The following is a 24,476-nucleotide window of genomic DNA, read 5'->3' on the forward strand; positions in this document are numbered from 1 at the left end:
CCTGACAGATTCGAAAACTGGTGGTGACAGGTTTGCCAAATAAGGAGAAAACATTTCCATTTCAAACTCAAAAAACTCATTATTCTAGTGCCACAATACTCCGATCACTATGACAACACAACCAAAAAGAAATCGCAGAAATCCACACAGAGGGAATTTTTTTTTGTTGAGAATTTCAAAGAATGTTTCAATTTGGCAAAGAAAAACCCAAATTGATTATTATCTGAATATCTTATAAGTGATTCCTGAATACAGAGTAGATTCTAGGGCTGGGAATCACAGGGTCCCCGATGATTCCATACGATACTTGATACATGGCTCACAATGCGATATTATCACAATATGGTGATACATGCAATACTACTTGTGCAAACTTAAAGGTGCACTATGTAACTTTTTGGTTGAGTGTCCATCACCTGCTAGTTTCTCTGGATATGCCATTGCTCTGCCTGGAATGTTCCACATTATGGCATTAAACAGCTCTACCTTACATTTATTCAGTTATGGGTGGTTTTATAGCTAAAAAATACCTAGAAAAACATTCTGACTCCCCAGATCTGACCTGTAACATGGACCAGTTTGGTCTCCATGAAGATAGAAAGGTTTAATACCATTCTGTTAAACTTTCCAGATAAGGTAATAACATCTCCACGGAGAAAAGAATTTGACAGACCCTCCACCAGAAAAGTTACACAAAGGACCTTCAATATGAAATACATGAATTTGAATATGCCAAGTGTGTTACATGAACAGGTTTCCTTCCACCAAATAAGCAACAAAAACATACAAAAAATACTCCAGATGATATATTGATACAGCAGCTGTCAATATTTCAATATTTTTGCACACCCCTGGTAGATTTCCAGTTGTTGTTGTGCTCTATAGATAATTTATTGTGAAAAATGTCAGTCACTTGTACTGATCGGATCATAATGAGATTGATGGGAGGTTATATTTGAAGGTGATACAGAGAGATAAATTGGCAGGCCAACCAAAGTCATTCTGTTTCCTGTGACAGTGTCCATAAATTCAGGCCATATGACTTTGTATGGACCTTTACCACTCTGCTGTCGTCTTCTTTTTTTACACTTTTACAAATGTTCGACCTGTCCTTCAACACTACATCATTTAGTTACTTTGTCAGAACCTGGCTGAAATATCTATATTGTGGTTTATGGTCCAAAATACATCACTTTCTTATATACCCACAAAAAACTCTACCCAGCCTTCTAGATGTCCATTGATTTCCATTCTAACCAAGTAAAATGGGCATAATATTTGCAGTAATTCACAGAGACAGCTGCAATTTATGAGTTTTAGGCAAATGACTCACATTCCCCAATTTGAGTCATTTGCCAAATTTGCGTCAATCAAAATAGAGGTTAGCTTGACCATATTTATATTATACCAACTTATCAAAGTCTTATCTCGTCAGATCTCAGAAGCTCAGCAAGGCCCAGCCTGGGTAGGACTTGGATGGGAGACCACTGGGAACACCAGGTGCCACAGTGGGGCGCCAGTGGCAAAATCTGTCGATGTGTTAAATAGAGTTTGAAAAGAAAGTTTCATAATGATTATTTTTGTGAAAACACTGGTAAAATATTGTAATGTAACAAAACACATTAAATATTACAGTCATCTCAGTTAGCCTTGATGTTTCTCTGCACTGATCTGTTTGCTTGAGCTTTTTAGCAGTTAAATGTGGTGTTAAACACAAATGTTGGGCTTATATTTAATTTAAAATAAACCTATTTAAAGAATAGAATAGATTGCATGTTAGATGTATTTTATCCATGTATGGATTGCTGTAGCAAGTGTTTATAAGTTGTGCAGAAGCATCTGGGAGCATATTGAATTTTGACCTTTCCTCATACAAAATATGTCATATTTGTTTAGAAAAAGATGAACTGCAATGAACTGACCTGCACCCTTCTTCATGAACACCTTTGGTCACATGGATACCAGCAGCTCCCTGTTTCTGCTGTTTCTACATTTTTTATATACAATTTTTTTTTGAATTATGTCATTACTATAGCAGTAGATGACTGATGCCATGGCAAATTCATCAAATCAGAAACCCATCATTAAAATGAATATTATGGATCTCATTGGATATTTATTAATTTACATTAATATCACAAATTGTCTAAAAATATTGCCATTGTCATTACCTTAAATTACTTCAATGACATCACCAATCTAGTGTGAGTAATTGCCTTCTGTATGACCAACCAGCCTTTTATTCCTGTGTTAATGTTCTATTACTGCTGTGTCAGCTGTCTGTATTCTTCAAAAACAACCTTAAACAGGAAGTTGACCCATTTCCATCCACGGTTCACAGTAAGCACTTTGTAATTCCATTTGTAATCCCACAGAAATGGAAAAAACTGAGCTCTTACTGTAAAATTGCAAACCTGAGTGATGTGACCCAGGTGTTCATCAGAAAGCTATCCGTTTAAGTGTCGACATGTAGCAGAAAAACTCTTCAGATGATAGAGGTAATAAGGACAGTGTAATGTAATGGGCCCCAACAAAGGTCCACTTAAGAGCTATAGCTGATAATAGTTTTTTTTTCTCCAGCATCATAATTGTTACTTTATGTGAGGACAGTAATCGTAGAAGGTTGTAGTTTTTTCATATATAATTTGCATCAGACTATAGGTCGCACTTTTTGGGGGAAGTTTATTTTATAAACTCAGAGACCAGGAAGCAGCATTTCATCTTGAAAGGCAAGTTATAGTAATAGTTCTTCAGATAACTATAGCATAAACAACATAACATAACAACCAAACTCTCCATCTCACTCCAAATCTCTGAATCCATTGAATTCTTCATCCTTGGTGTCACTTCTGAGCAACTCCATGACCTCTGGAGGTAAATGGAGCACTGCTTCCTCTTCTGCATAGCTGTCGTCAGACTCAGCATAAGCTCTAGTTAGAATTATTCCTGAATCCCGACAGGATGTTTCGGTTGTCAGTAAAGTCCAGGCTTTGTTGATCCATCCAATGACTTCCAGGAAAGTTGCATGGCACACCCAGTTACCGAAGCTGTGTTGTCCATCTCCGCATTTCACCAGTCCCTCACAAGTTTCTTGCTCACTCCAAACTTTCTTTCTGCTGCTCAATTATCATTTTCCACTGAATATGTCACTACTTGCAGCAGGACAGAGGCTTTTTCTGCAGGAGTGATGCACAGTAGGTACAGGAGTAACCCCCAATTCACACCAAAGCGCAACAGCGCAGAAGAGCAGCAGCACAGCACACGAGCAGCAGACACGCAGCTTTAGAACTCCATTTTAACCGGTCTGACAATGTACACCGACAGTGTCATACGCGCGTCCAACGAGCGTCTGACGCTGACGCGCTGCTCGAGATAGGTTGGAGTTCTAATTTTGCAGCATCAACTGCGTGTCTCCAATTTTTTTTTAGCAGGGGAAAGATAGGAAATAAACACGAGATGTCAAAATAAGCTTCCAATGCCCTTTCAAAAAAACGTAACCAAAGTCAAGACAGTGACGTAAACAACGTGCACTGCATCCAAGGAAAGGTTAATGAAGGACGACGAAAAGTTGAAGTGGAGTAATATAACGTAATTTATGATGTCAGACACCAATTCTATAAGGACTCAGGAATAAACCAGGACTAAACCAGGACTAAACCACAACCAGGACTCACAGGTCCTTCCGTGTAGACCCGAGTGACCGCGGGCGAAAGAACCGGTGCAGAGCTCGGAGACGAGGAGGTACGTGCAGCGGTCGCTCTTTTCGGACACCCTGCTCCGCGGGGCTCAGGGTTCGCTTTCTCTCCCTTTCTCTCCAAGATTAGTCCTGGTTTAGTCCTGGTTTAGTCCTGGTTTAGTCCTGGTTTAGACCTGGTTTAGACCTGGTTTAGTCCTGATGTAGTCCTGGTTTAGTCTTGACCTGCCCTTAAAATTCCAGAACGTTAATATTCGCCCGTTTCAGCAACTATTTGCCCGTATCCTTCAGTGCAGGACTCTGTATCCACATATAAATGTATCGACCTTATTACCTGTACGGAGATTTTAATCACGCTCATAATGTATGTTAAGTATAAGTGATTTCACCTTATTAAAGGACAAAAAAAAGAAAACTGAGGTGTTTAATATGCGTGCTAATAGATTTAAACCCCATTAAATGCAACTGTGTTGCAGTTGTACACTTAATTCACAATACACTTAATACACATTCTAACTTAATACACTTTAACGTAAAATAAATGATAAAAAGCAAGTACAAAATGTGATGTCTGAAAACAGTGAGAAGATGTGCAGGCTGCGTAGCAGGAGTGTCTCTGACACTCTGGTGTGAATTGAAACTTTGAAATTTACACGTACGCACAGCTCCGCCTACGTTAAGCACTGCTTAACTGCAGCTCCTGGTGTGAATGCGGGGTAATAGTAGCAGCAGGTACTGACTCACAAGCCTAGAATGCTTTCTAGTGGCTGTCAGTGTGACAGTTTTAATATATAAGTCGCACCAGAGTATAAGTCTCAGGACCACCCAAACCATGAAAAAAGTACGAGTTATAGTCCGAAATATACGGTCCATACTACTTACAGGTGCTTGATCCTTCAACAGAAAAGTTAGTGCATCTTGAAGTTATGTCTCTGTAGAACTAGGAAAAATACAAAATTAAACTTGAATTACTTTGCTGTGATATCATGCTGGGGGTGTCAAAAAAAAAGGTGACAGCTACTAACTGAGAAACTGTTGGCTAATTCGACATGTGACAAATTTTATGTGTTAGAGATTTGTTTAACAATTCAAATCAGCTCACCTGTTGTAGTTCCAATCAAGTCTGCTTCTTCAGACAGAGAAGAGCTTACAGCTAGCATTGCACCCTCAGAAAATGTTGATGTCACCAGCTGCAAAGTAGACGGGACATAGACATCCATTAGAACGCTATTTAAGACGCACTATGTAACGCCTACATGTATTAAGTTACAGGTGGATTTATAGCTAAAAAATAAATAAAAATAGAGCAACAGGCATTCTTACTGTGAGCAGGGTTGCCTCTCCACAGATCTGACTTGTAACTAAGGGTGTGTAAAAATATCAAAATATCAATATATCGTATCTTTTAATGTGAGGATACAGTATCGATATCGTTATATCGCCAAGAGTATTTTTTGGTATATTTATCAAATTATTTTGTTAAAGAGCTACAGTTTTGTTGTTTGTTTAGTAGCAGGAAACTCGTTTATGCGGCACATTTGACATATTCACTGTTTTGATGAAACTTTAATGACTTCCTGTGCAAAGATTTATTATGTTATATTAATTTTGCACAAGAAGTGACTTAACAGACTTTTAGTGTCACAGCCATGATTTAGCCTTTATTTTTTACTGAAACGCATCAAATTGATTTGAAATATATCGTATCAAATCGAAAATGCACTGTGTCAAGATATGTATCGTATCGTGGCCAATGTATCATATCGGCAACTTCTTAACGATACCCAGCCCTAACTGTAACCTGGTCTGGTTTGGTCTCCTTAAAGATAGAACAACTTAAAACCATACTGTGAAACATTCAAGACAAAGCCATAACGTCTCCATGGAGAAGAACAGGTGACGGAGCTTTCACCAGAAAAGTTACACAGTGCACCTTTAAGACCCGTGTATCTACAACAAAACACTCAGCGAGGATTGAAGTATAATGACATTGATAAGGAACAGTCCACTGGGTCACTTAAGAGCTTTAGGAGAAGATAGGACATTACCACCTGCATCTTAACTACAGGCCCAAAGTTGGCTCGAGGATGGGGAAATTGCAGTGCGTTCCCACATATCTGCTCTCTGAAGTAATAGGCCTATCACATCTGCACTTGAACAGAAAAGATTTATGGTGGCTGAAATATTCTGCATTATCTGCTGTTTGCAACCTCCATCCGTCTCACTTGTTTTGTCCCCTGGAGGGTTTTGGCTCTGTGCCCTTATTTTATTTTTATATTTTTTTTTTTCCTTCAGTGCGCCAGTGGAAAGTGTAATTGCACTTTCTCCTTGGATGATGATGTTAATGCACCATAATAATATCATTTATCTGTGCTTGGCTGGTTAATTTCATAGTCACCTTTATAAGACGTGTTGCTAATACGCTGTAGCTGTAGTCTTGTTTACCTGATTGTCTAAGGCAGAGGGCGTGCTCCGGAGTTTTTTCTCTTTTATAATCATTTTAACCTCATCAGCTTTGGGTTATCAGTGATGCTCTCTGTCTGAACTGCAATAACAAAGTAAATTGGCTTATCAGCGCTGCCTTATACAATATATTATCAACTAATATATCTGCTTAAAACTCATTCTTCTTTTAATTATTTTCTTTCAGTGTTTTACTGAAATGAGAGTCTGCTACATGCTTGTCTGCAGGGATGTTATTGCTTCGCCTAAATTGTTCCACAGTATGGCAGTAAACACATCAATCTTTGCTATTTTTATTATTATATTTTTATTATTTGTTATAGAAATAGTATCTTGGAAAAGCATGGATTCTTACTGTGAGCCGGGTCACATCTCCACAGATCTTGTTAGAGAAATTCCATTTTGGTGCTGTATCTAGGACACTTACTGCCAGCTCAGTCCTTGTTACCTTGGCTATACGACATCAGAGGTATAATGCTCCCTACACTACAAGCATAGCCAGACTGGACAGGACTGGACTAGTATGGACAACACTTCTTATTTTTTTCTGGGTGCTGGGTCTCATACTGATGGTCAATAAACTTCTCTTGCGTTAGAACTACCACAATTTATTCTACAACAGATCTGACCAATAACTTGACCTGCTTCTGTCACCTGTTTGTGTTTAATGCTTATTTTTGAAACTGCAATGATATCTCCATGGAGACAGACAGGCGGTCAACTCAAAAAGTTACATATTGCACCTTTAAGAAGAGATTTTAATGACCTATTTCTTACTGTCTTTCTTGGTGACATCCTGCTCACCCTTGTTAATGCACTGTGACATACGTGTTAAAACTGCATAAAAAGACTTGACGTTTTTGCCAAAACTCATTGAACATGTGATCGCACCCTGACAAGACATCCTGTGATACCAGGAAGTGCTCCGTTTCACCTTTTTAATATAAACCTTGCGGAGCTTGTTCTATAAAGTTTCATATAAGTGCTTATTCTGAAGCCAAACTTTTAATGGTCTCTTCTGGTTGGATATAATGTATTGTATAAATCCCGGTATAATTCTTTCTTTCAAGTTATTTGTCTAATGGACCCCACTCTCCTGTTTTATTTGAAGTTGGGATAATATTAAAATGTAAGTCTTATTTAAAAGGAATTTATTTCATTAGATCTCCATAATGAGTATTCTGGTGGGATGGTAGCGTTTTTTTTGGATTATGTGTAATGCTTAGTTCGTAATAAGATATTGATTCTCATTTAAATGGTCCTATATTAGAAAAACTGACTCTTATGAGCTTTAAGTCATGTTATAATGTTGTTGCCTCCTCAAAAATATACCTGGAGCTCAAAATGCTCTGTTCCATCTTGTGATGTCACAAAGCAGTAGAATCCGTGTATCATTCATTTGTTCGTTTTTCAATATAAAACTAAAAATAAGAAAACGAAAAAACAACTGTTTTCTTCATTATTTGTGTCCAAAACCAAAATGAAAAAATGGATAATGACTCGTTTTTTCAGTTTTTGATTTAGTGTTTAAATGAATAATGGAAAAAAACGGATAATGGCCGTTTCCCATTTCCTTAAACTGTAATGCCGGACTGAACCAGGACGAAAACCAGGACTAAAACAGGACTATAACAGGACTAAACCAAGACTTAACCAGGACTAAAACAGGACTAAAACAGGACTAAAACAGGACTAAAACAGGACTAAACCAGGACTAAACAGGACTAAAAACAGGACTAAAACAGGACTAAACCAAGACTAAACCAGGACTAAACCAGGACTAAAACTAAACCAGGACTAAAACAGGACTAAACCAAGAATTAACCAGGACTAAAACAGGACTAAACCAGGTCTAAATCAGCTCTAAACCAGTCTCAGTCCTAGTCTCAGTCCCGGTCTCAGTCCCAGTCCTGGTCCTGGTCCGGTCCCTGTCTCAGTCTGAGACCAGGACCGACACCTGGTTTAGTCCTGGTTTAGACCTGTTCAGTCCTGTTTTAGTCCTTTTCTAGTACTGGTTCAATCCTGGTTCAGTCCATATGTGTTCCAAAAGTCCAACATCGCAGTTTAAGTCCCGAAAACGGGAAACGGCCATTATCTGTTTTTTCCATTATTGTTTTTTAAACACAAAATCGAAAAATACAAATAATGAAGAAAACAGTTGTTTTGTTGTTTTTTTTTTGTTTTTTTTTTTTGGTTTTATATTGAAAAACAAATGAACAAATGATACATAGATTAAGTAGTTTTCAAGTTAACAGCTCCCTTTCACCTTTTGTTTAGTATAGGCAATTCCAGATCTGAAATCATTTAAATGATTCTAGTGAAGGTGTATGGAGTTTAAAAGCACAGTGGAGCACTTCCTTCTATGACATTGCAAGGTGGAACAAAGTTGAACATGTGTGAATGAAACAAAACACAACTCCAGGTATGTTTTTGAGGATGAACATTACAACACAACATTATAACATGGATCAGAAAATAGTGGAATATGTATTAAGTACCACCTCAGAAAAGGTTTTAGTGGTTCTTTCAGTAAAAATTACAGCTTAATTAGTTGAATCACACAGCCGGCGTTTGACGGGTCAAAGCTTGCAGATGTTTTTTTTCTGGACATTTTTAGGTGACCTCTATCTTCCGTGCCCTTATATAGACTCTCCCTCCTGATGGTTTGGTGTAGCAGGCCATCTGTCCACACAGGTTAACTCCAGGTTAGAATTAAATACAGATTTCATCCTCCTTAAATTTAAATATTTCCCTACATCAACGTGGAACTTGACATTTAAGTGTATGAAATTAACCTTTGTATTCAGAGGTGGGTGATTAGATGCAAAATAGAAAACAAAAAACAATTATTATACATTATAGTTAGGTTCTGTATTGCATATTTAAGTCCAACATCACTGCTTTCTCGACATAGACCTGTATTATGTAACAAAAAGCCTTAAGCGTTGTCACATTCCCTTGTATAACATTGTCTAGACTTGTATAGCGTCTGTTGTGGCTAGTCCATTTCGATCCATGAGCACAGATCCGTAGTTCATAACTGACCACATCAATACACTCCCTGCCTCCTCTGTGCGTTTCACAAATCTCAAATCTTTTTATAATCTTGTCTCTACAGAAAGGGCTAGCCACAACTATTTCACGTCAACATGATCGATCCCAAATTATGCTCAAATACATCTATGTCACATTTTTTCACAATGCACTGGAAATCCCAAAGGAACGGATATAGAATGTGATTGATCAAATGCTTGTTCTGGGTAACTCCTTTTTTTAGTCCTAGTTTAGTTTTGGTTTAGTCCTGGTTTATTCCTGGTTTAGCCCTTGTTTAGCCCTAGTTTACATCAGGTTTAGTTCTGGTTTAGTCCTCGTCTAGTTCTGGTTTAGCCCTGGTTTAGTTCTGGTTTAGTCCTGGTTTAGTCCTGGTTTAGACCTGGTTTATTCCTGGTTTAGTTTTGATCTAGTCCTGGTTTAGACCTGGTTTAGTTTTGTTTTATTTGTGGTTTAGTCCTGGTTTAGTTTTCATCTAGTCCTGGTTTAGTCACGGTGTAGACCTAGTTTAGGTTTGATTTATTCCTGGTTTAGTTTTGGTTTAGTCCTGCTTGGGTCCTGGTTTAGTCCTGGTTTAGTTCTGGCTTAGACATCGTTTAGTTTTGGTTTAGACCTGGTTTAGGCCTGGTTTGGTTTTGATCTAGTCCTGGTTTAAACCTAGTTCAGTCCTGGTTTAGTCTTGGTTTGGACCTAGTTTAATTTTGGTTTAGTCCTGGTTTAGTTCTGGTTTAGTTCTAGTTTAGTTTTGTTTTAGTCCTGGTTTACTTTTGGCTTAGTCCTGGTTTGTTCTGAGATACATTCAGCCTTGGTTTATCCCTGGTTTAGAGTTGGTCAAACTTTTGATTGCTTTTGTCATTATCATTTTAACTTTAATCTGTAACTCCAACAAGGTTCAAGTCATTTCAGTCTAGCCCCAGTATAAGTGAGTGTATAAATGAGCGTATGTGATAAATACTACTACATTATTCAGTAGGTAAATGCTGCCACCTGTTCGTGAGGATGAGTCATTACAAGTGCAAAAGTCTACCATGTTTGTGCCAACTTTTGTGATAATATTCAAGGCAGTTGTTGTGAGTGAATCATCTAGCTCACAATGACATGCCAGAGAATGAACTTCAAATTAAAAAATAAGACAAGTTTTGTATGTGCTCTGGCCAAACCTGTTCAAAAGAAAATTACGATGCCAAGATGTTGAATTTTTGTAAACACCTTATATAGTCAAAGTGCAGGTGACAAAAACAAAGAATTCAAAAAGCTGTCATTCTGGCTGTTGCTTTTGGCATGTACACTTTTCTTTGGAAGGTTAATTTGTTGAGCGAAAAGTTTACAATAAAGTCAAACTCTTTTATTGTAAGAACGAACAGACAAATACACGTAATTGCTTGGTGTACCATATGAAGCAGTGGGGTTTGGCAAATCGCCTTTAGTCCATAAATGTACCCTCCCTCTACTCTCTCGCAAAACTCTCAGCCTCTTCAGACTCCATCTCTTTGTTTTGGATCGCTGCCACTACAGACGGCAGGGACATACATCTGTTTCACTAATGTATCAAAATCACTATAGTAATCCACTGAATAACGGAGAAAACAAACATTATTTCCTTACAGACTCACTTGCCTGTATTTATGTTGCATCCTTTTGTGTGATTAAATCTATAATAATGTTTTGTTATGTTTGTAGCAGTGTAGTATCACCACATGCTTAAAGGTCCTATATTTATCCTATATTTTATCCTATATTATTACATAATATATATTACAGTAACATTTTATTTTAGGGTGCACTTATTAACATCTAACTACCCATAATTAGCGTAGTTGTAAATGGTTTATTTGTCATTCATTAGTATTTATTCAGCCCTTATTGATGTCTAATTCCCCATAAACTTACTCTGCTATCCATGAATTATGATTCTGATAAGCTTTTGTGCAAATAAGTAAAAACTAAATTTCTTTTGCTACTAGTCCTTAACAACACCTTTATTACAATCATAATTCATGGACAAAAATGGCCTACTGTCATACTAATAAGCAATAATAAGGAATGTATTAACAGGAAAGTGTTTATAAATGTCTAACTAATAGCAGAATAAGCTTATGGGGAGTTGGACATCAATAAGGGCTGAATAAATACTAATTAATGACAAATAAACCATTTAAAACTATGCTAATTAGGGGGTAGTTAGATGTTAATAAGTGCACCCTAAAAAAAAGTATATTACAAATTATATTACATTGTGAGCTTTAAGCCATGTTATAATATTGTTATCTCAACGAACATACCTGGAGTTTCATTCATGTTTGAGTAGCCCTTTATTATTATTCTGTCTACATCTCCAAAGCTCAAAATGATCCGTTCCACGTTGTGATGTCATGCAGCAGTAGTTTTTAAGTTAACCGCTACCTTTTACTTTCAGTTCAGTAGAGTTTAACAATTCCAGGGCTGAAATCATCCAAATGATTTTAGTGAAGGTGTGTGGAGTTTAAAAACACAGTAGAGCATTACCACCTGACATCACAAGACTGAACAGTGTTTTCTGTATGTGAAAAGAACTGTGTGTTAAACATGTGAATGAAACAACAATCTCCAGGTATGTTTTTGGTGAGGAAGCTAAAATTATAGCATAGATCAGAAAATGGGGCAATATAGGCCCTTTGATTCTACAATCTAAATATCAGCTATATATTCATTCCTCCACAGAGCCCTGTGCTCTAGAGCCCTGTGCTCTGTGGAGGGCTGTGTGCTCCTTCAGCAGCAGGGCTTTTTAATAGTACTTTCACCTCTCATGAGACACACAGGAGCGTATATCAGCTGTGCTCTTATCATCCACCAGGACCAAGAGGAAGAGGAGGAAGTGGAGTAGGAGGAGGGAGATTTAGATGGAGGAGGTGGACTTGACCTCTCAGCTTTATCATTATTCTTCATAAAAAGTTGTTTGGCACAAAGTAATGTTTCCACAAGTTTTTAAAGGACCCCTTTTTCTGCTATTTGGTTTATTTCAGGACATTTGTTAGTTATTATAGTGCTACTCCTAGATAACATTAAATCCTAATTATTGCTGTTGTGTCATCTGTTCTGTCTCTATATTCTACATATTAAAACATATATAGATCCATTGTCTTATTAAGGTTATACACCATAATAGTTTCACTTGCTTCTATGAATTTTTGATATGTCTTAGATCTGCATAGCTTAATTTATATTTTTAGATTTTATCAAGCTTGATTTTGAAGGCACACATGGACTGTAGAACATTTAAATGACATACATGTAGAACACCCCCAGATGTCTATCACCTTTTTGATATGCCTACTGGTTCAACCTAAGAATGATTTCAGAGTCACTGTGTAGGCCTATGGCAATAGACTTTGGAGGTTTTGTGATATTTATTGCAGTTAGACAAAGAACACAACTTACAAGGTGTTTCTGTATCAGTTAAACACTGTTTCATTTTGACTTTATGTGTGATTGCTCTTTTTATGTAAATTCTCTCACATCAGAAAATCATTCGTCAGCTTTAACTTCCGCTCTCATATGGTCCAGACTTAAGCAGGATTAAGTGGTGCGTGCCTCAAATGAACCTAAGCCTGGTGATACAAAGGCTGCAGTCACAAGCTCGGCCCATTATGAAAAGTGTGCTATTAAAGTGGCCCACAGCTCATCAGCAAAGTGTATACAGTGAGTCAGCAAATCCAATGGAGTCCAAAGAGTTCAGGATCCAGGCCATAATTGATTGTTGGATCATTTTGGGTCATTAAATTCTGCGAAAGTGTACGGCTTGCTAACCCTGCAGTCACAGAATGAATAGAGAATGAAGTTTGTAATATGGCTCATAGTTAACGTTAGTCACGATAACAAATTTTGAACTGCTATATATATATATATATGAGCAGTGGCGGCTGGTGGTTGAATTTTTTTGGGGGGGCGCCTAGGCCAAAATTATAAATATATATTATAAATATATGTATTATATGAAGGCTATGTAGTATTATATGTAGTATTATAACAAATGCCAGAAACAGACAGTCATTTCGGTCCCTATTGGCTGAATTATATCTGTAAGAGTCAACCACAGCCAAGCGCAAAGTTTACACAGCAGCACAATCTGATCTGCCATGTACACCCAACCCCAACACACAAAGTAACACACCGTTCACAACCAGCCCCAACAACTAGCCCCAACAACCAGCCCCAACAACCAGCCCCAACAACCAGCCCCAACAACCAGCCCCAACAACCAGCCCCAACGACACAACCTGACACACCATTCACAACCGGTCCTAACAGTCAGCAAAACTACAGTAAGAGGCTACTCACGTCCATCGTCAAATTTGTCCCAAACTAACAAAAACAAGACTCTTACCTTCTCCAGAGGACTGAAGCACAGTCTGTCCTCTATCCTTTGTCCTGTTGGCTCTGTCTCCAAAAGTGTATTATTGTCCAATATGAAGAGATGAACCCATGGTCCAAGTACCGGTCCCGTCAGGTTTGCGACACTCTGTCGACAGCCAAGTACATGAGCTGGTTATGAAATTAGTCTTAATCCTACTTCCCACTTAAATCTGAAAGTTACAGCCAGTTCATATTAGCTCTTGGGCACCAGATGGACTTAAACCCTCTGCGCACTACACCCAGGTCAAACTTTTCTGCCCAGAAACAAGCGGGCAGAGGCTGACAGAGCAGCAAGCTAGTGCCCCGGGTTCCGGCAGCGGGTCTGTTTGTGTGTCTGCTGCTCTGGGTTTATTTAGCATTATCTCCCTCATGCTCTCCTGTGTGGAGGTTTAGGCGAAAGTAAGTAGCCGCCACTAGTCAGTGTGTGAATCAAAATAAGAGTCGTAGGATATTACCTCAGCCAATACACTCATTTCAGCTTAATGCTTCTTTTCTTGCTTGGCAGAAGGATCCAGCTGAAGAGAAGACATATTTCTCCCTAAAAACTGTTCCTCGGTCTCACTTTGACTTGAAGCTGAACTCGGCATAACTGTATAGCACACAGCTCTGTTGTTTTCCATTCTTTAGCCTATCGCAGTAACATGCTACCATTTACAAGTTGGGGCTGGGGAGGGATAGAGCTAGCATGCTGAATCACAATAGGTCAGGTGTGTGATAAATGTTTATGAAGACCAATCACTTGACATCAGGTCTCCCCATCAGGTCCCTGCGCCTCAAGACGTACTTCAGGACTGCAATGTAAAGTCATGGGCAAAAGCACCGTATTGACATCAAACTTCAGGCTCTCCCATAGAACTCCAATGAGTTTGCTCCGACCCAGCAAATTGAAAGGGCAAACACTTGACTCAAATAAAGTGATATGAGCAAATTAACATGATAAAAATATGTCTATGCAGATACATGTTAAATTTTAAATATGAAACATGTAGCTTAACACAAAATAACAACTTTATACATTTTTTATCTAGGTCAAGTCAGGAAGTGCAGCACACTTGCGCCTCTATTGACCAGCTGCCTCCGTGTATGAGTCATAGAAGTTATTTGTTCAACTTTTTAGATGCACTTACTTGTGGAGGGTCTGCCATCTCCTTGTCTCCGTGGAGATGTTGTTGCTTTGTCTGGAATGTAGTATGACTTTAAACATGTCCATCATATTTACTCAATAACATGGGTTTTTATTGACTTAAAAATGTGCATCTTACTGTGAGTGAGATTGCCTCTCAAAAGACCTGTATCTGTAATTTGGCCCTATGGCGTCACCTCCTGTCTCCAGAGAGATAAATAAGCATACTGTGGAACATTACAGGCAATATCTCCTTGGAGAGAAGCATGCAATGGACCCTCTACCAGACAAGTTACACAAAGCACTGTAAAATGTATTGTATGGCCTAAAAATAAACAAAAAATCCCCAGTAGTGCAAAGAAAAAGTACACACAATAAATACTGACCCCAAAAATATTGTTCCATTTTTATATATTGAACAAGAAGTTGGTATAGTAAGTATTGTGACGGATCTAGTTATGGTGCTGAATGTGGACTTTACTTTCAGTGTGTTTAGCCTTGAAGGTGGATTTTTTATTTTAATTTTGACTGACTTTTGACTGAAATGTGCCAATGATTATTTAAGACTGTGACATCTACCATTGAGGTTTCAAAGTAATTAGATGCACATGACATTACAGCAGTCTAAACTCCTAAATAGTTGTATGAGTTATAGGACTCAGTGTGGAATTTACTTTGCAATTTACAGTGTATTTTGTAAATCACAAATTAAAATGTTAAGCCTTGACACTTTCTTTTTAATTCAGTAATACCTAGTGCTCAATATTGATATAATGTACTGTTTAACTTATTTTACAAAGACCATGACACCAAGAGCTGAGATTTTAAAGCTGTCTTCATAACATTCTTAACTCTAAACACCCATAGATTAAAACTGTGCCTAATTTCTATGGTTGAAATTGCTTTTCAAATGTCAAAAGAAAGATGTTGGTTTATGGTTAATGGTTAATATTTGTGTAATTACTGGGCTTATCCGTATGAAACAAAAAACATCAAAATTAGGGGTGTCAAATTATCGCGTTAATTGCGATTAATTAATTACAGTCATATTTAGCGCGTTATGTTTTTTAATCGCGTTAATCTCATTTTTAATCTCTAACTTTAGTGTTTCTGTATGCGAGTTGCTTTATTATAAAACCTGTTTTTATGTGTTGTTGGGACAACAACACATACACACAAAAAAAACACATTTATACATTTTTTTATTTCGGTAATTCCACTCATTGCCGGAAACTCACACAAAACGCGTGCAGTAAGAGCGATGTAAACGTCATGTTAACGTTGGCGGCGTCAGTCACACAATGGACGAGATCGTAGAGCCAGTAGAACAGAGGCAGCAGCGCACAGGTAAAAACACATTCGTGTCTTGGAAATTACTCTCCCGACGTGAAATATAAAAGAAAATAACTAATATAAAATCGCCTACAACTTAAATGTCACTGGTGAAAACAACCTGCATAGGCTCATGATGTCTGCACTACTGTCCTATAGTGACCTGCCACATGAGGGGACACGCACACAAACACACACAAACACACACAAACACACACACAAAACACACACACACACCTTCATCATCGTCATTAACCTGAGAACGCGCGGACCACGTTTCCTTCCGTAGACACTGCGTGGACACCGACGTGCTCCCGTGAGCCGCGTGTGGATCGTGTTTTCTCGCATACGCGGCGTAAACCGCGCTTCCTCCTGTGCGCCTCTAAACCAGAACTAACACCAAGACTAAAACCAGGACTTATTCAGTCCAGGACTAAACCAGGTCTAAACCAGGACTAAACCAGGACTAAACCAGAACTAAAACCAGAATTCAAACCAGGTCTAAACCAGGTCTAAACCAGGTGTAAACCAGAACTAAAACCAGAACTAAAACCAGGTCTAAACCAGGACTAAACCAGGTCTAAACCAGAACTAAAACCAGAACTAAAACCAGGTCTGAACCAGGACTAAACCAGAACTAAAACCAGAACTAAAACCAGGACTAAACCAGGTCTAAACCAGAACTAAAACCAGAACTAAAACCAGGTCTAAACCAGGACTAAACCAGAACTAAAACCAGAACTAAAACCAGGACTAAACCAGGACCAAACCAGAACTAACACCAGTGATCTCATATATAAAGCATTTCTCTATCAATAATATTTTTAATATGGTTAAGGAAAGACTGGACTTTTTATTGTCTTTAAGTAGACAAAAGTTATTATGTTCAGATTTCCTCGTCTTTGCTACTTTACAGCAAACAGTTTCTTATTCATGGAGACTTGGGCTCAACAGCCAAATTGGAGAGATTTGTTAAACAATAAATGACTTTATAAAGTCATTTTTTTTGTTCTATATCAGTCTTTTGATCTGCCACAATAATGTAATAATGAATTTAAATGAAAATACCTCAAATTGAAGGCTTTTCTCAGCAATTTTTAGGTGAGATTAAAATGAGATTAATTAGATTAATTAATTACAGATCATAATTAATTAATCTCTCAATGAGATTCATTTGGTTTTCTGATATTTTATGTTATTAGGTTCTTTTTACAGACCAAGAGTTTGTTTTCATACCTGACAGTTTCGACTACTCATTTGCGATCTTCCTCAGAGTGGTCACGTGACCTTGCTGTGGCGTGTGGTCAGCTGATTTATACAGGTTTTGGCGCTGTCTTCCTAGCAGTGGAGGCAGGATGACAGCGCCATCTGCAGTCGGACTTCCTCAGGACAGTATCCCAGGTGTGTGAGAGTAAAAAAGCCTGGGATAGTGTGCTGAGGAAATCGGACTACAGATGGCGCTGTCATCCTGCCTCCACTGGTAGGAAGACAGCACGAAAACCTGTATAAATCAACTGACCGGACACGTCACAGCAACGTCATGTGACCACGAAAACTGTCAGACATGAAAAACAAACTCTTGGTCTGAAAAAAGAACCTAATAACATAAGCAATATTTAGGTTCAACATAATCTACTTGAATATTTCTTTCAAAAACAGTAACATAACCTATAGAGTTATGCAGAGCCCAGCCCTCAATCTGAAATGATCATGTTAACGCAGTGTTTAGTTGCTAATTTGCCGTGTCTATATTTTAACTCACATTTTTCGAATCTTCCGCACTAAATTGATTATCTTTGTGGCTCTTTTTTTTTTTCAGGATGACCAACACTCAGAGCATCAACATCCAGATGCTGGGCACCACCACCATCCTGGTCTTTTCCAACGTGAGTGAAGAGGATTATGGGAACTACACCTGTGTGGCCTCCAACCGACTGGGCATCCAGTACGCCAGTGTCTTCCTCTTTAGTAAGTACATACACCTGCCTCTGGAGTATTAGCTGGTATGTTCTTAATTTGTAACATGCAGAATATTATAATTTTGTTTTAGATCTAAAATTTGAACATCCACCGCAACACTCCAAACCACAATTCAAATCTGACACTGCGTTTTACCAAATCATCTTCATGTTATAAAAATAAAGTATGCTATAAATAGAGTTTAGATTTGGCTCAATTTGATATTAACCATTCTTCTAGTCATTAAATTTAACAACATCCCATAAAGACTAATATTATTGTACCATGACTGTGTCCTCACTCGGCACTAAAAGCAGAGTTCACAGTAGTTATTTTAAAACCTTGCTTAGGGGTTTTAAAAATTGTGACACACACAATACAATGTACAATAAACTGGTTGTCAAGGTGATTTCATCAGGCAATCACCGATAACAGTACAAACAACATTATTCTGGTTCATCTGTTGACTGTGTGTAGAGTTTGCCATAACAGAAAGAAATCAATCTCTTATTTTGACCAGGAGATGGCAGTAAAGTCTATTTGTTAGCGTCCTCATGTAGCCTCTACACAGATAGAGAGACATCAGAGAATGACTCAATGTTGGCCTATCACGCAGCGTAGGGTAAAGTCATAAAAGTGTCAGCCTTGTTTTATGGAGCTGATTTGAGCATTTCCTGCATTTGTCCTTGGTCTCACTGTTAAAGTCTCGTATATAAATGTCAGAGGGTGTTTAGCGGTGTTTTTGCATCACCTCCTTGGCACCAGGGAGAGAGGATTTACTGCAGTGTGTTTTGATGCAGTCCTTTGAATACTGTCATCCTGTATCTCGTCACTATGCACTTAGACATTAACCAATCACAGCTCACATACACACAAAACTCATAATCATTATTGAACAGAACTGTAATTAATTTAATAACCATATGATACACAATTTAAAGGTGCACTGTGTAACTTCTCTACTTTACATTTATTCAATTACAGGTGCTTTTACTGCTCAAAATAGCTAGAAAAACAGGCATTCTGACTGTGAGCGGGGTTGTTTCTCCGCAGATCTGACCTGTAATTTGGTCTTGCTTGGTCGCCATGAAGATAGAAAGGTTTAATACTTTACTGTGAAACATTCCAGACAAAGCAAAAACATCTCCATGGAGAAAGGCATTTGACGGACCCCCTACCAGAAAAGTCACATCCCTTTATTTATTTATTTATTTTTTGTTCTGTTTTATTTTCACGAAGGCTCAAGTTGCTAATGTGTAGGTTAGTTCAATTTCCAGGTAAACATAAAGGTCCACTATATAACTTTTCTGGTGGTGAGTACGGCACCTGATTGTCTCCATGGATACTTTATTAAAATGACATTAATCTTGTCTATCTCCATGGAGACAAGTGCATTACAGGTCAGATCTGAGGAGATGCTATCTGAAATGAAACAAGAAAAATTATTATGAAGGAAAAGATCAAATAAATGTAACAAGTTTAGATAACACTTTTTGTAAGCTGTGGCTCACCCAATCACTGAACTGATAATACTTCAGCTAATTTAATATTTAGTTTCTGGGAGCATTTCCAGATCTGTATCAGACCATCTGGAGTACCAAGATCCAACCTGATACTCCAGACTGGGTTTTATCGTAAATTATAGAAAGATTTTTAAGAAATTTATATGAACAGTACTGCTAAATATTTGAAGTCCAAAGAGCAAAATGCAGAAGTGAACATTATTAATCTAACAAACAAGCAAATAATGCACAGGTTCTGGTATTTTCTAAACACAGGAGAAAAAATAAGAATAACTACATTATATCTCAACCATGATACCATGATATGAAATTTTAAATATGTTATATTGTCAACATAAATCTTCAACTTAAATGTTACGATTACTATGAAAAAACATAATGATTTAACAAATATTCGTGATTATTGACTCATAATAAAACAAAAATGAAATCCTTATTTTTCTTTCATTCTACATGTAAATTATCACTCCTCTTGTACGTGGCCAGCATTATATAACCAAACTTTCTTAATGCAAAAGTAATATTATTGGGATATAAATTGTCATATAAAAAAGCACTATACATTTAGGTTTACGTTTTTGGAGTGGAGATTGGATTGAATTTACAAAAAAACTGTCAATATTATTATGGCTTTTCATTATATTGTGACCTGAATGATCCTGATTATTGATTAACCTATAATCTTGAGGTACCTACTCAAGAGTACTACAGAGAATATCGATGATGTCATAAATTTACACTTTTATAATCAATTGGAAGCAGGATGTGGACTAATGACTCCTCTCTCTCTCTCTCTCTCTCTTCAGGACCTGGGACTGGCCGGGACATCAACAGCTCCACCTGTGTATCTAAGTCACTGTGGCTCATGGTGGTCTGCATTGCCCTCCTCTTCTTCAAGTGTTAATAGCACTCTCCTCCCTGCGTCCTCGCCTCCTCCTCTTTCTCCTTCTCCCTTAGCGTCCTCTCCTCCTCCCTCTCCTTCTTCTCACCGCCATCTTGACCTACGACCTTTTACTACCCACTTCCTGCTTCCCCTGGACTGTTTGCATCATGATATAAAACCTTAGGTGCTCTCTCCAAATGGCACTGCTTACTGATGTATTGATATAAAAACAATGGTTTGAGTAACAGTCTAACTACAGCGGCCGGAGGACAGAACAAGCAGAGCAGTGCTACTCAAACCTATTCTTCTGGGTTCAGTTCAAAGCGCTGCGTTGTCTCTGCTCCACTGTACACCGGGGCTGAACAGGGGTGGGTGGCTCTACTTTTGTCTCCATGGGAATGAAAGCAGAGGTGTCTTTGGAAAAAGGATGCCTACAATCATTTGTGTCTAGAAGTACTCAAGACATAAGGTATTCTGTATTTCTTCTTCTAGTTGTATTATGTTATTCTTTTATTATTGTAGATTTAACCTCCTGTTTGACCAGTGCATTTATGAACAATGAGGGAAGTTTCTGCCAAATATACATGAATTGAATCATAAACCATGTGTTACTGATAGACAGTGTATGGTCAGAGACACATCAGATCAGTTTATATTTCAACATACATGCTTAGAAAATGTTTTTAAAATGTATTTATTTATTTTAATTTGTCTTCGTGACAACACATGCGGGACCTTTGGACTATTAACATATGATCCTTTATCCTGTTTGCACTCTTAACACTGCAATCAGAACTTCCTATTACCCACTTATAAGAATTGTATTTGACAGACGAAAGAAAGTGGAGTCTAGTGAGACTTTAATCACAAAATATGATGAAATATGAAAAAATTATTATTTCATGTAAAGCACTTGCCCTGTCTATCAATAATACCACATCTATGGTTTGATACTAATACAACAGAATGTTTCTTTTTTCTGTAATTGTGTGTGTAATACCTACTAGTGATACAAATTCAATGACAGTGTGCAGTTAGTACTATGCCCACTAGATGGAGCAGTCCACCAAAAAACAAAATACCAGTGAATAGATATTATTATTATTATTATCATTATTATTATTATTATACATTCAGATTCTAATGAAATACGTTTATTAAAGCAGTATTTGCATCCTCATTCAGTGGCTCTGTTTCCACGCGCCTTTACCCCTCCATATCTCCTCTTTCTCAGCCAAACTCCTACTTTCAGAAAAAAAAAATGGGAAATGTAGGTTACAAAGATATGTATTGTACATAGCAAAATTTTGTATTTCTCTATAATAAAATACCTTGTTCTGCCATAACAAAACAAACTGGAAATATTAGCCCACTATTGCTTTTGGTTCTATTTTAAGCTAATACTGGATCCTCCTTAATCCGAATGAATACGTTCGACACCAATGAATGACAATGATTTATTTTGTTTTTTCAAAGAAGTGTGTGTGTTTTAATATGAGATACACAACATTTATAATATGTTAATATGTCTTTATTTCTGTATATATAATCTGACATGTTCGTGTCAAAGAGATTTCCTGATAGCAGTTTTATTACTCATTACTCAAACTGGAAACCCACTCTGTCGAATGAAATACAACCATCCATGTGTTTCCCAAACAGTGGGACTGGACCTAGAGAAGCACCAGATTTAGTTTTGGCATGCAGTTACCTGTTTACAGTATTATGGTATTCAATTAAAGGTATATGTGTAATGAAAGTACATTTTGGAATTCAATAAAACCAACAATATATGGCATTTTCCATGTCATATTATATGCTATATATAGTATTTAAAGGTGCACTATGTAACTTTTCTGGTCTGGTGTCTGCCTTGACTTGTCACCATGGCGATGTGACTTTGTTTGGAATGTTTCACTGTATCGTAGCCACAATATCTTGCATCATTCTCTGGCTTTTATTCAATTGCAGGTGTTTCTGTAGCATAAAAAAATACACTGAAAAACATGAATTACTCACCACTTTGCAGAGCTGACCTGTAACTTGACATGGAGTCACATATATCCATGGAGATCTATTTATTTAATGACAAACTTCGGAACATTCCAGAGATAATAACAGCATCTTCAATGAGACAGGCAGGTAGCAGAGCCTCACCCTGAAAAGTTCCATAGTGCACCTTTAATTAATGATTCACTCCACACAAAACTGCCCTGACAACAAAGATGTCCAACCAATGCAGGATGTCCTCTCATTTTCATGTTTGGGTCCCTCTTAAATGTTTGGGAAACACTTTTTCAACACGATTCGATTTCTAAGTTGTGCTTTTGGACTGTATCCTGGGAAAAGCTTGTATAGTCTTTCTAAATGACTTGATGTAAGCTCCTGTTGTCCATCTCTGACCCATGTGTGTAAGTGTACGGCTGAATGGCTCCTCAGAGATGTTCTTTTCTACAGCCCAAACCGGCAGAGTGCAGTACTGTAACCATCTCATTTTGTCTGACATTAAAGACTTGATCCCAGTGTTTTTCTTGTAAACGACTCTCCTCTCTGTGTCACTTTTGTCACGTCTGGTGCACTAGTTTGTACATGAAAGGTAAACTTGGTCAAATCCATGTGAGCTTCTGACAGGTAAAATGTTCTTGGTGAAGTGGTTGATAGTTTGGTAGCGGGGGTGATGTGGTGTCAACAAAACCAGGGCAGAGCGAAAAAATAGAAGTTCTGGTAGTTTTCATTTTTCATGGTGTGGATGTAATAAGAAAACAATAATGATAATAATAATTAATAATAATATATAACACTTGTACAAAACTTTTCAAACTACCCAAAGACGCTTTACATAAATGAATAAATCGAAAATAAGGCAAAATGATGACTCAAGGGAGTGTTTATCACTTTACCACTAACACCGTAATATAATCTAAACTTTAAAAATTGGTATGCTAAATACAGTATGGGAAAAAAAAAAAAAAAAAAACAGCAGGCATCTCACTCAGTCACAGAACTGTACTGTTCTGGGTGCAGTGTTAACTCCTGAGTTTAATGTAAGGCCATCATTTAAAGGGCCCATATTATGTTACTTTCTGATTTGTTATAATGTTGTTTCCTCATGAAAAACCCAGAATTGTGTTTTCTTTCATTCACACATGTTTAAAACACAAATCTTGAATATTTAGGCAGAGTTCTTCTCTCAAACTGAAAAAATTTGTTCCATCTTGTGATGCCATGTGCATTTCACTGTTTTTACTAAACAAAATGTAAAAGCTGTTAACTTCAAAACTACCGCTGCATGACATCACAAGGTGGAACACAGCATTTTGTGATTTGGAGATAGTGAGAATAACAATAAAGCATAACTCAAACATGCGTGAACGAAAAAACAAAATAAATCCCCAGGTATATTTGTTTCCATTTACATAATTTAATTACTTTAGCCCGTTTTGTATATACCATTCCTGCATTACATTATGTTATTAAGTCAGACATCAATTATAAGTTCAACCAGCCAAATATAAACATCACATGTGAACTGACCTCTGTCACAAATTCTGTCTCTGTAGAGATTTGAACATGATTTTTTCCAATTCATTTATAATTTCTTTATCGGGATTGTGGTAATTGCAGTCTGTAATAAAGGTATATGACAAATGTTGGTAAAAAAATAAATAAAACTGTTTGAATTTCATGTGAGTTAACTGAAAGTCAATTTGGAGAAAACATCATCCTAAACATGCAAATAAATAATAGACCTACTCATATTATTTATACACTTTTTCCATTATGGGCTACACCCAAACCCAGCACAAAAAAAAGAAGTGAATAAGTGTAATTCCCAAGCCGTATCAAGTATTGACCAATTGCAAGGTTTCGCTTATCTCATCTTGTAGCTCTATTATACACTTTGGCTCGAAACGGTGTGTTGTAGTACATTGTTTTACCACTAGATGTAGCCATAGGCACACAAATCTCAAGTTGTAAGCGATCTTAGTTAAAGATGTCTAGTGCAAGGACCGCCACTATTTGTCTTAATTATATTGCTTGCCAAGAATATTCTAC

General features: G+C 37.4%; 1 protein-coding gene across 1 annotated transcript in view; it reads left to right on the forward strand.

Annotated features, from left to right (window-relative positions):
- The window catches only part of lsamp (limbic system associated membrane protein), a 356,532-nt gene extending 335,986 nt beyond the window's left edge, over positions 1-20,546 (forward strand). Inside the window, exons 7-8 of the mRNA XM_020926876.2 lie at positions 17,875-18,023; positions 20,344-20,546. Coding sequence (XP_020782535.1) covers positions 17,875-18,023; positions 20,344-20,441 — 247 coding nt within the window. The 3' untranslated portion in view covers positions 20,442-20,546. The remainder of the gene's footprint in view (positions 1-17,874; positions 18,024-20,343) is intronic.
- The last annotated feature ends 3,930 nt before the right edge of the window (positions 20,547-24,476 follow it).

The sequence above is a fragment of the Boleophthalmus pectinirostris genome, unplaced genomic scaffold (assembly GCF_026225935.1).
Source record: "Boleophthalmus pectinirostris isolate CB_2022bp ecotype Guang Dong unplaced genomic scaffold, ASM2622593v1 HiC_scaffold_9, whole genome shotgun sequence".
Classification (NCBI taxonomy): domain Eukaryota; kingdom Metazoa; phylum Chordata; class Actinopteri; order Gobiiformes; family Gobiidae; genus Boleophthalmus; species Boleophthalmus pectinirostris.